General features: G+C 26.8%; 1 protein-coding gene across 4 annotated transcripts in view; it reads left to right on the top strand.

The window, feature by feature from the left end:
- Positions 1-14027, top strand: part of LOC112593800 (FGGY carbohydrate kinase domain-containing protein) — a 31066-nt gene that overhangs the window by 13583 nt on the left and 3456 nt on the right. For 2 of the 4 annotated variants that reach the window (XM_025338349.1, XM_025338347.1), the window contains exons 2-10: positions 4230-4410; positions 4809-4920; positions 7290-7533; positions 8723-8850; positions 8943-9122; positions 9747-9948; positions 11238-11388; positions 13149-13223; positions 13507-13823. In XM_025338349.1, coding sequence (XP_025194134.1) covers positions 4237-4410; positions 4809-4920; positions 7290-7533; positions 8723-8850; positions 8943-9122; positions 9747-9948; positions 11238-11388; positions 13149-13223; positions 13507-13823 — 1583 coding nt within the window. In that variant the 5' untranslated portion in view covers positions 4230-4236. Of the gene's footprint in view, positions 1-4039; positions 4116-4229; positions 4411-4808; positions 4921-7289; positions 7534-8722; positions 8851-8942; positions 9123-9746; positions 9949-11237; positions 11389-13148; positions 13224-13506; positions 13824-14027 lie in introns of those variants that run through there. The other 2 variants (XM_025338346.1, XM_025338345.1) reach the window with 2 other exon arrangements.

Genomic DNA, 14027 nt, shown 5'->3' with positions numbered 1-14027 from the left:
AACATTAAGTGAAAATCTCAAGTTTCTACGGTTATCTATTTTTGAGTTACACTAAATAAAAAAAAAACAGATTTTGTCAAAAATTGCATATTAAGTTATTACTTGTAAACAGATAAGGAAAATTAAACATTTATTTTATTATTTCCAGTGGTTTTAAGTGAAAATTTCGTTAAATACGAAATTTTTATGTATAACCACAAATTTTAACTTCTCTAACTTAGTCAGTTTTGTAAATAGAAAAAAACTTTTTGTACAAAAAGCGTTTTAAAAAAAATAATCTATTCGAATATGTAAAAAAAAAAAATAAGTGTTCCCTTTAAAAAAGTGTAAGTTGTATTACCAAAAGCGTAAAAAAATTGAAAACCATAAATAAATGTGTATTTAAATACTCCCTAGGCATAAATATTTACTTCAATACAAGGTCATCCAGCTAAGATATTTGATGGTACCTTAAACCGTGGTCACACTATATATATATTGTCTATTGATATTACTATTTTGAAAAGTAAAGTAAATATTTTTAGAGATTTTCGAACTATTTAATTTCAAATTTCGATTTAATATACTTAATCACAAAAATCATCTCTTCTATAATAAGCATTATTATGAAATAATTATTATTTTAATTTTTATGATTTAATAAATTCATACTATAACATAGAAAATTAAATGTTATAATATTAAATAAATTTCAACCATAATATAATAATATGGCCTCATATTAATACTATAAATAGAAACCATAGCCCACAATACACATTAATAAATTTAAATATTACATTTTAATGGACATTTTAGTTATGAATTAATACAAATGAAAACTTCATAATATAATCTACCTGTTTTTTAAAAAATTTTGTTTTTTCAGTTTTTGAAATTTGAAAAATTATTTGAATTTAATTTTCAATTTATAAAATTATTAAATGAAATATCAAAAAAAAAAAGTTATTTGAAAAAAAAAACAAATGAAATTTGCAACTCAATATCTATAATAACATTAAAAACTAAACTTATAATACGAACCTATTCACACCGTTCTACGGTATGTTAATATTAATGTAAAAGTTATTTCAAAATGATTTTAAAATATCTTACTACCTACTAGTATAAAAATAAATCAGTAACAGTAATAAAAATTTAGAATATCCTTAGAAATATAGCCTGACAATCCGTCTTCACACAAAATCGGCTTTCGTCGTAACTATACAATGAATTATCATTGAATTCAAAATATGTATAACATCATAATAGTGTCCTACTTAATGATGACAAACGCTCATGCTGAGCAAAGCGACTTCTCCAGATTTTAATAACATATTTTAGCTTTAAATGTCATTCAAATTTAAAATTATCATGAATTATGCGTGGGGTATCATCTGACCGTAATGTGCGTTCTACATCTACAATAAACATTCTATAACAAAGTCATAACACTCATAACTAATTATTCAATTGCTAAATTCTTTATTGTATATGCCCTGCGTTTAATTTTAAAAATATCGCGATTAAAATTGCAGTTAATAAAGTTTCATGTTGCCTTCAAAGTCTTTTAATAAACTATTATCTTTTTTTCTGAAGTAGTTGACGACCATGCAAAACGTAAACAAAAGTATTTACAACTCTGCAATATATTATAAAATGCCTAATTCTATTAATGTCGAACCTTAGACGTAAATCGTTTTAAATTTGAATTAATTAAATCGCAGTGGTCTATGTTGAGTTAAAGTCAAGGCAAAAAAAAAATCAATATTCGAATATTTCAATCGTTTCGATCATTATATAAAACATATTTATTTACAAATATCAGCCATCGATTTGAATTTGAAACATAATTTATATTTTTAATATTTTAATTTTGTTGTTTTTATCATAGAAATTACATATTGTTACAATTCAAAATTAATGACATAACTTTATTGTAATATTAAATCGATAAAATATGTACTATCCCTTACTATGCTGCATTTGCATACCCTGTTTACCGCAAATGACACCCCAGAGGTAATTACCATAATATAATTTACATTTTGTGAGAAAGTCACGACTTTTGGTACAAGTTAGTTGTTTTCAATGTATCTAATGATTGTTGTAGTAGCAAGTAGATATGCTATAAATGATGAGTTCATATAATTTAGGACGTTTTAATATTGAGATGACTAGTAACTGCTAATTGATTCAATTTTTATTTTGCTATAACATAAATATTTAAATTTGATTATATCTTTATTATTTAGCACTGATTCTAAATTAACAAATATTATATCTAGAGAAGTTTTAGACGTTTGTCTTCTGTGGCGAGTGTTCAAGAAGTATTTAAAACATGTTTTTTAAATAAAAAGTACTATAAAACATATTTGAGTACAAATGCAGATACTTAAAAAAATTATTCACAAAAACTTAAAAAAATTTAATTTAAATAATTTTACTTAAAAATCAATTTTGATTTTTAGCATTTAATTTATTTAACGTTTTATACCGCATTATTGGACATAGATAATTAAATTTCAATTTGAAAGTTCGATTAAGTATTTTATAATTATTATAGTACCTAGTAATTTTAAGTATCTACTATAGTGAAATCTTGAATTCAATCTATTATTTTAGCCTGAAAACTATTACATTTTAAATTGTGTTTTTAAATGAAAATAAAGTTTCTAACCAATTTGTAATAGTTTATAATTTTTGTGCATTTATTCATTATTTATTTTTAGAACAATTTTAATCTAACTGAATTAAAAATAGTATGCTTATAAAAAATAGAAAAAGTAATTAAAAATATCAATATTTTGAGAATGTATTTTAAATTGGTATTACTTTCAGAAGTGTTTAAAGTACGAATTTGAGAATGTACTTAAAAACTATTTTAATACTTTTACTCAAGTAAACTTTACAAAATTTTACTTACTTAATACACAATGAAATGAAAATCATGGTATGCTATTAGAATCGTCTTGTATTTAGTCGATAAATTCGAATTTATATTGGCAGTATCGCCAATCATTATACGCATGACTCTTCGTGTTATTTTTACTTATCGGTGAACACCATATACATTTCTTTTTACTACGTAATAAATAATTGACGCCGTTGTGTACCAAGAAAATACTTTTACGTAATAACCCTATACAATCGTCTACGCTGCTCAAAGTAAAATTCTGAATAAGTAACAAAAATATAATATTTTAACTTTTAAGTCACATTTGTTTCAAAGTCATTCATTATTTTAAAATTTATCTTTCTATCTTTTTTTTTTTTTTTTTTAATACTTTTTACATAATTTTAAATCATTACAAAACAATATGTTTTTTTAATACGAGTACATAAGCTTATAATTTTTATCTTTATTATTTTTTAAATATGTATTTTTATTTTTTTAAATAACGTCATACATTTAATTTTATATTCCAAAACAAATCTTTATTCGGAGTATTTCATTAAATATAAAAAATAATTCAGATGATTAGCTAATTATATCATAACTTTATATTTTATATGTATATATATTCAAAAGTTTAATGAGAGATGTTGTTCTAACATTTTTCGGAGTACAGTCAAATAACTCTACTCTGCTCAATTAAACTTTAAAGTTTAAATCACAAATTACTCGTCCAAAATTTAAGTTTAATAAATCGAAATGCAATAAAATTATTTGATTTTTTTAAATAAAGAATTTAATAATATAGACTGTCATTAAAAAAAGGAAAAACTTAAAAAACTATAAAATAAAAACAAATATTTAAAAAAAATACCTATTATATTTTCAAGTGATTAATGTTTGTATGTAAATTAATTATATTATTATGTACCCATAAGTTCGTGAGTCAGATTTCTTTTCCTAAGATTATTATTATTATTTAAAATTTCATTACCTATGTATAATACATATGAATATTAATTATTATTAATTACGTATTGAAGGTATACGTTTAAATTTACCATTTTATAATCGATGCCTTAACCGGATATTCAAGTTTATTCTTTAAGTAAAAATCTTGTTTAGCGTTTTATGCTGTGATCATTAATTCATTCACATTTTGAATTGTAAGTTCATAGAAGGTATTTGACGCGCTTTCCTTTCGACGTATGCGTAAAAAACATTTTTATATTTATTGCTTGTTAGTATTAATATTTTAATATAATACATTTGTTCAATACAAATTTAAAATAATTCTAATTTATTGATTTGTTATTATTATTTTATCTGTAGCTATTTATTTCCTTAATTTTAGAAACAATATGTATTTTATTGGAGTGGACGTCGGGACGGGAAGTGTTCGGGCGGCATTAGTAGACAATACTGGTAGAATTTTAAAAAAGTCTACCAAAATTATTCAAACGTGGAATCCCGAAGAAAACTTTTATCAACAATCATCCGAAGACATATGGCGTAGTTGCTGTAAAGTCGTGCGGGTAAGGAATGAGAACTGTATCATTTTACAACGCGTCTATAAACAAATTATTCATATGAAAATAATAAATAACAATGTCCTTTAGTGTACAATTTACTCTATATTGATAATAAACTTATGAACGTGTCATTGTATAAAAATTTATAATCCAACACAACTGATACCATTGTTAACCATAACATCGTTACATATCTTTTTTCCTTTATTGAAGTATTAGTTTCTTTAACGCACAGAAGCTTTTGTGTGAGTGAAACTATCATTTCTCTTTCCTTTGTTTAATTGGTTCAATAATATATGTTTAGTGAAGATAGGAATGTCAATACCATATCCATATAGTATATCATTGTATGATAAACATTTTGACACGACTTATATAATATACGTAATGCCATAATTTAGGAAGTCACTGAAGGTGTACCATCGGAAAAGGTTAAAGGTATCGGATTTGATGCTACGTGTTCTTTAGTAGTTGTGGACAACGATGGACTACCATTATCAGTCAGCAAGAATGGTAAGAATTGATTTGTTATAACTTATAACTGACATAAATTTAAATGTACCCATCTATACCTTTATAGGTATAGATGAACTAAACAGTGGTTTTTTAAGAAATTATTTTTGAAAGAAGCATAATAGTAAAATTATTAACATTACATAAAATATGTAACTTATATAGTCTCCTTTAAATAGTATAAAAATAAATAGAACTATTGTATAAAGGGTGATTATTTTAAAGGTTTTTAAACCTTTATTTTCTCTAAAAGTATTTACATTAGAAAATACTATTTTACATTAATTAAAAATGATTTACCTATAGTTTGGAATTCAAACCAAGAGCAAAAAAAACTCCTTTAGGAATATATCATTATTATTCTAACGCCTTTTGAAATATTAAAATAAATGTTTCAACTCAACTTTCAACAACTTTAAATTACATCTACAAAATGTTTTTCATTTTATTTTTTATTTTCATTTTTCCAATATCTACCTACTCATTAAGACTCCGTAAAAATAATTATTAATAGTCATAGTATTTGTCATATCCACAAACTAAAAACAAACTTTCCAACCCCAAATTATTTAATACTCTAATTCTATCTCAACCACCGTTATTTCCAAATAAATTTAAATAACTCAATTTCAAACCAATTTAGTGTAAACGCAGGAGTACCACAAGGCAGTGATCTCTCTCCCTTTTTATATTTAATTTACATTGCAGATATACCCACATCCTCACTCACTATTCTTAATACATATTCTGACGATACTAATATATTAGCTTCTGATTCCGATCCGACAGTTGCAAGTTATTAACTTCAACACCACCTCAACTTACTTTAAAATTAGTTAACGCTATGGAAAATAAAAATTAATACAAGCAAATCTAGTTACACTACATTCTCTCTTCGCCCAAACAAATGTCCACCAGTCAAATTTTACAATCAAATATTACCACAAACGCCACAAACCAACCAAATTAAATACTTAGGACTCATTTTTGACAATCGATTAACCTGGAAAGACCACATATTCGATAAAAGAAAGAAACTAAACTCCAGATTACATCTACTACGTCCTCTACTACGATCAAAACTAAACCTGAAACACGAAATTCTTATTTACAATTACAAAGCGCTGATTTTTCCAGTATAGCATTACGGTATATTAATATACAAAAAATACATTAATTCCAACCCATATGCTTACGCACTATAACAAATTCTACCTGGTTTGTTAGTAATAAAACCTTATACTCTACTCCGACCTGAAAATTAAATATGTAAACCAAGTTACAATTGCCTACCTTAAACTACACAAAAAATTTAACACACATACTAACCCCATCATAAGTCACCTTGCTTCACTCCACATCCCCGACAATCCTTCACGAAGACATTTTGCTGACTATACAGTATATATTTATACGTCACTTACATAATATATTAATATTTAAATAATGACGATTTACTCGAATAATTAACTATTTTCAGTAACTAATAAAATACTATTTAGTCAAAGTTATTTTATAAATATTTTTATTTATTTAAATTCTTAAATGAATTGTACCGAATTGTATTCACAACTGCATACGCCGGAAGCATCCAATAAAGGCGGTACTCAATACTATGACCTTACATTTATATATAAATACTTCGAACTTCCTAAACATGTACTAAGTTAATACAATATAATGTATAGTCTATAAGTATAAAAACAATTTAGACATAATATGTCATAAATTCGGACGATTTATAAACTATTTCACTCGTAAAAAAAATAATTTACAGCTTAATTTGAATCATTCTAACACAAATTTTTAGGTGATAATACTTCTAACAGTACTGTAAAAAAAAAACACTTTTAAAAATGATCGATTTTGATAACTTAATATGCATGCTTATAGTTCTCTAAATGTATACCTCATTTACTATAACTAAGGACATACATTTATTTTACATTTCATTTGTATGTTAGAACAAATTTAGAAAAACAAAAGAAAAATTTATTATTAGACACTTAGATTCTTTAAATCAAAATACAAATACAATAAATATTTTATTAATTTGGTTAACCGCATTGTAGAAGAAAATTATTTAACAAGCGTAAAGAAATTTATTAAAAATCAAAAAAAAGTTTTTTTCTATATGTTATTAACAAAATTATTGAAAAAAACACTATACATTTAAAGTTACACTACACCTCAAATTATGCCATATAATAATAGTACACTTAAAAATTACCAAACTAATATAATAGGTATAATCAAAAAATAATTTAGAATATCGAAAAACGTTTTGACTTAATTTATAACCAACGACAAGTTATTATAATACCGCGTTATCGTTACATTTGTATAAGTACATAAATATATGATTAAAGGCGAACGAGAACAAAATGTAATACTATGGATGGACCATAGGGCCAAAAAAGAAGCGGATTTCATAAATACAACAAATCATCGAGTGTTGAAGTATGTGGGAGGTAAAATATCGTTAGAAATGGAAACACCGAAAATCCTTTGGCTAAAAAATAATCTACCAAAAAACACATTTTGGCAAAGAGTGGGTAGATTCTTCGATTTGCCCGACTTCCTTACTTGGAAAGCCACGAATGCTATCTCCAGGTTGGTGTATATAATAATGTATTATTAAACAATGATTTCTAACCATTTGGTTGCAACCAATGTATAGGTCACATACTCACGTGAGCTTCAAAAATAAGCCAGAGACTACAATGTATACTTTTAATAAGTAATTGAAGTACATAAATAGTAAACATATATTTTATTCGATTGTAATATGTAATAAATAAAATAAGTATAATACTAATATTTTTTTTTTTTTATATAGTATAGTTCATTATATCTATTACAAATAGCACAATAAATTAAAATGATAATTAATTATATAACTTGAATTTACGTATATAATACTTATGTAATAGTAATATTTAATTCAAATTTGGTCTATATTTACTTTTTACGGCACGTATAAACCAGTATTAATCAGCTTTTTTTTTTTATTATAAATTTAAATAAATAATAATTTAAATAGGTTGCAAATCCAATAAGGTTGAAAACCACTGCATGTATATTCTGCACCTGCTTATAGACTATATATAGCAGCAGTTCCTATTTTAACATATCATAATTTTATTTAATGTTTCTATACTATATAATAATAGAATAAATCTGAAGAGTTTGTTAAATTTGTTTGAATGAATTAATCTCTGAAACTACTTGTCGGATTTGAAAAAAAATCTCTTTTTAATTGATAGTCTAATTTTTGATGACAGATATAGACAATTTAACACCACATACGACCCTTAGCCCATAGAACCAAAAGAAAAAGAAAAAAGTTATAATTGATATTTAGCAAAAATTAAGTAATACACGGGCAGGCAAATGCGACGCGATGGATCGGGGATCGACAATACTCACTATGTTAGTTAATGATGTAATAAATTTTGAAAAATCTTATATAAAAGGTTGTATTTTTTACGAGTAACGAAGTGCACTAGAACAGCTATTAAGGTATAAAAGGAAAATCGTGTCATCTACTAATGACGAGTAATAAAAACAAATTGAACAATAAAAAAATTAAATCACATATATCGCGTCATTTTAATAAGCAACGAAGTGCTCATGAATAACTTATGTCATATTATATTAGCCTAAATCTAAAAAATAAAAATATACAACCATTTTGAAACGAATGAATCATTTCGAATAACCTGTGTATTATGCTAGCAAAATAGTAAATATAAATTTACATCGATGGTTTTCTGTATAAAATAGGTGGTTTTATTTACAGATCACTGTGTACGGTCGTCTGCAAATGGACGTACTGCGCAGAGCAGACGTTGGATGGTTACTGGGATCGTTCGTATTTCGAAGAAATCGGTCTAGATGACTTGAGCCAAAACAATTGGTCTAAAATAGGTTAGCAACACTCTTACAACAAATCGATTTTTATCAGCGACCAAGACAGTCGTTATACTTTTAAATCAACACCTTATTTTTTTTTTTAACAGGCAACGAAATAATTGAGCCCGGACAACCTTGCGGCAACGGACTGACCGAGAACGCTGCCCGAGAAATGGGACTAACTGTTGGGACTCCGGTGGCCACATCGTTAATTGATGCACATGCTGGAGGACTGGGAATGATTGGAGTTGGGTCAAAAAATCCAACAGACTTTAAACATCGATTGGGTGAGTATTATATAAGTAGATACTAATTAGTAAGTAGGTATTACGATTTTCGATCTAAGTTATGTACTTTAAGCCTAGATCTTTAATCCTTAAATCTAAATATTAGCTGAATATAAAATCGGTACTTACTGCGATTTAATTATTTTTAATAATAAATTTCAATCAAAAATTTTGGAAAAAAAAGTATAAAAAATTATTTAATAAATATGACTGCACGTCATAGCTTAATTCAAATTATTCAAAATGTTTATTATCAACCCCGTACCGCACATGTCTAAACATTTCAATGTTTAATAAATAAAATAACTACTATAATAAAGATCTACAGTAGAGACTTATTATCTATTGTCTATACAATTATATAAAAAAGGTTTTTAATTTTGTTAAAATAATTGAGGATTGCATATAAATCTTAATAAGTAGGCAACTTAATCCCCGCCATTTTTGATACACAAAATTTGAAGGACCCTGTTGCTTAAGTACTTATCTAGGTACTTAACTATATAGATACACAATATATCATACAGGAATTATACCTATACCATGTTATAGCTACGCTATTTTTCTTTGAGATTTTATACATAATATATCTACCTAGTTATATTTGTGCTAATGATTCTGTAGTGATGATTGGAGGTACGTCGACTTGTCACATGTTGCTCAGCGACCAAGAAGTATTTGTGGATGGCGTCTGGGGACCGTACTACGGTGCCATGGTACCCGGTCTGTGGCTCCTGGAAGGCGGCCAATCAGCCACGGGCAAACTTATAGATCACGTGATCAACACCCATCCGGCGGCCAAACATCTGAACGTTACGGATGGCGTGTAAGTACCTATACATAGTGGTGCATTATTTTTTACCATGATATAATAAATAATAATTAGAGTAGTAATAATATGGGTGAAGAACTTCTAATACTTAAAAATACCAAAATATAAATACAATGATGCACTTATAAACAAAAAAAGAATATTATATTTAAACAAAAATTTTAAATAAATATATAATGAACTATGATATTTATACAAAATATTTTTATTTTTTTTTTTATTTATTAGTGATGTTTTTAAAAACTTAATTAAGTACCTAAATAAAAATTTGAGCTATGACAGGCAACTTAAGTTAATTTATTGCACATGTTGCGAATAGCAAATAAATATAATAAAGGTATGGCGTAGTGTAATCTGCGGTTTTGTCATATCAGCCCAAATACAGCTCAAAATTTTAAAATTTTAATTTGATAACGACTATTTTCTAAATGTAATTTTATATGTCCAAACCCGTTCGATACATTAGCAGATTAAAGTTACTACTAAATTGAAAATTTTAAAAATATGTTTTTAATTTTTTCAAATATCTATTATACTAAAATATACATCCATGTGTAATATTATGACAAATTATACAAAATAAAATTTAAATTGTAGCTAGTTTCCCAAAGTGTAAAAAGCATAAATTTATGTACAGATCACTTACATATTAATCATTGCTCTTTATTCTTATTAAAAACTACAATTCCCCAGCCCTGATAATGCATCTGTATACTTACACATAACCTCAGCAGAACCTCATTACGGAAGATGCAATAAATGCAATTATTGTAGATTTATATCAATTGGTTAATTTATGGAGAGAATGGTTCTGATGGAAATAATGAAAAAAAAAAATTGTTAAATTAAATGTTTAAAATAAGTACATAAATTAGCTCATTCCCTAACGTCTTAAAATTTTATGTACTAATATAAAGAGTGTTAAGTAATTAATTTTAATTTATGAAAAGAATAACCACCTAAGAATTGACATTTACTTTAATTAGTAATCAGATATTAAAAAAAAATTGATTAAAAATCACAATATATTATATTAATTAACTTAGTAAATTTTATTGAGGCACCCTTTTGCTGCTGCGAGCTGTACGTAAACTTAGTTTGTTAGACGAAAAAATTAAATAAAATATATTCTAAAACTAAAAAGGAAAGTAGAGGCAGAATTTTTTTTATCCTTTGGAATTATACAGTGCAGTAATCGATTTTGTAGTTAAAGTTTTTAATTTTTTTTTTACCTAATAATACAATTTTTACCATTTAAATTATTTTATCCATATTTATATCAGAAGAGCGGAAGACTGTTTGAACGAGTTACTCATGAAAATGACCACAGACAGAGGTTTGGATGCGATCGATAGACTAACAGAAGATTTTCATGTGTATCCTGACTTTCATGGCAATCGATCACCCGTGGCGGATCCCACGCTAAAAGGAATGGTACGTGAGAGCTTATAAGAAAACACTAGATTTGTTATATCCATCTTACAAGTGCAAAACATGTCAAATTCGTGATCAGTAATTCAAATTTAGCATAGTAAGTTTTATTTTAATGTGAATATCAGTTTAAATTATCCTATTATCAAATTTAAAAGTATGAACATTATCTGTGTTTGTACATCATAGAAATAAACGACGTAAGTAGATGCTTACGTAAAATATTGTTACCTTAAGTTTGATAATAGTTCAATCGCCTAAATTCTCTGTAATATTAAACTAAGCTAAACGGAAACTTCTAAGAATAAATTTTCTGTGTTATACACTTGTAAGACTAATACAACGTTAACATGCTAATTAATAAATAATATTATAACAGAATAACGAACCCACATAACAAGAATTTCACAACTATCACATTGGCTTTATTTTAACGGCATGAAAAAAACATTTTTATTCCATCGTTAAATCACACATAATATAATGAAGAATAATAGTGAAAAATACTCTTTATTATTTGTAAATAATGTAATTTAAAATATTAATTATAAAATGTTAATGTTTGGGAACTAAAACAAAATATAACCCAATGATGAGCTGTTACAAAACTATAATGAATAAGAGATGAAGTTAAGTTCCAAATAAAAAGAAGATACTACATAAAAATGTTCTTAAATCATTAATGCTTACAATTTTTTTTTTTTTTTTTTTTTTTAATCTTGCTCATTCCTGTCAACATGAAATGATTATTGTTTTTCATACAACACACAAACTGACTTCTGCTACTAAAACTCTAAAACTGACAAGTGAATTTTTTTTTTTTATTGTAATTATATCGTTTTGACAATGCGTGACAAAAAAAGTAATCACCCCTCATATATAAGATCTTTGAAATTTTATGTGACAAAAATAGTGGGTATATTTTATTGATTCTTACACGATCTCTGTAATTTATTTCACACACAATTTGGAAGGTCCTATGGCCTATATGGCTACCATATTAATGCAATAGATAGGTACAAAGTCCAGAATTTTACGTATTGAATATCTTCATATCATAGATAGAATAAAAATGTAAATTATTCATTTAACAGAGTTCCCATTTTTCATGTATCTTTATTGGTACAACTAGATATGTAATCTAGTAGATATGTTATAAATATAAATGGAACATTATTGTAATAATAGTGGGTGTTGATGTACCTATCTATGTTTAAAAATATCCACATGTTTAAAAAAAAGACTTAGCAGTATTTTATTGTGCTGACAAAGTCTTCGTGAAAAATCAGAGTACTGGAGTGCAGATAAAATCACCGCTTTATATTTTTAAACGTATCTCACTTTAATTCACATTCTTAATAATACTATAGTCGACCGGTGAATTAGTTACGTGATGCAAAATTTATGTGTATGAAACTTGATATGCGGTGTGGGTGAGGGGAAAGTGAAATTACTTTACAAGAGATACAGCTACTATATGTATAATAGACAATACTATACTTAAATATGCCACAAAAAAGTATTAAGTCCACTTTCTAATAGAGGCAGGCTAGCTCAAAAAAGCTTAGTGTCCACTGTGAATTTTACTTTAAATGACTTAATTTTAAACATTCTGACGTTTTTATTACGTAGAAAAGGTCATCCATATGAACGATACCTACCCTGCATATCTACATCCGTTACCTATCATCTACTATCTACTTCACTTTATATTACACTTTTAAACTCAATACAAATATATTATATTTATTATTGTATTTTAGATGGTCGGGTTGACGCTATCCGTGGACCAAGAAAACTTGGCACTTATTTATCTGGCAACGATACAGGCACTTTGCGTAAGTATGGTAACCGTTTTAAAGTTTAAACGATATAATAATACTTATCTATGATATAATAATTAGCTAACTTATTATTATTAATAATTTATTTAATTGACTATGATCATTTTTATAATTTCGCCTCCTATTACAATATTGTTCATACAAAAACTAGATTCCTAAAACCACCGAAAAAAATTTATCGAAAAAATAAATGTGACAATGCCGTATTAATAAATGGTTAACACCTATCCGATCGTATTGTATCGCGTGTATTTAATTATTGTATATTTCGGTCAAGTATGGTACCAAGCACATCATAGAATCGATGAAGGAGAAGAGCGGAGGATCGTTAAACGTCCAAGAGATCCTTCTGTGCGGTGGACTCAGTCAAAACTGGGTATTTTTACAGTGCCAGGCTAACGTCACCGCGCTACCAGTACGTACTTCTACGGAAGACGACCCTGTCCTGATCGGTTCAGCCATGTTGGCCGCTGCTGCGTCGACATTGTCCAAGTCCCCAGCTGAACTCCATCCACGGTCATCGTCACTCAGAGATGCCATCGCATTAATGGCCAGCGATGCACGTACCGTACACCCTTCATTAGATTTGCAGGCGTGAGTTACACATCAATACCTATTTAGGACTATACCTTCATATGATTTACATAATTTTACATCAAGCACATCTATAGATGGGGTTATATCGAAGTTCAAAATACTCCAAAAAACATTCTGTACTTGAATGAGAAAATAAAAATTTAACTCTGTTATTAATAAAAAACTTGGTGAGAGTTCCACACCACTTTGATGCGGACATAA

This window comes from Melanaphis sacchari, unplaced genomic scaffold (genome assembly GCF_002803265.2).
Source record: "Melanaphis sacchari strain LSU unplaced genomic scaffold, SCAv2.0 Contig20_pilon_pilon, whole genome shotgun sequence".
Lineage (NCBI taxonomy): Eukaryota > Metazoa > Arthropoda > Insecta > Hemiptera > Aphididae > Melanaphis > Melanaphis sacchari.
The sequence above is the reverse complement of the archived record's forward strand: the minus strand, read 5'-3'. Positions and strand labels throughout refer to the sequence as shown.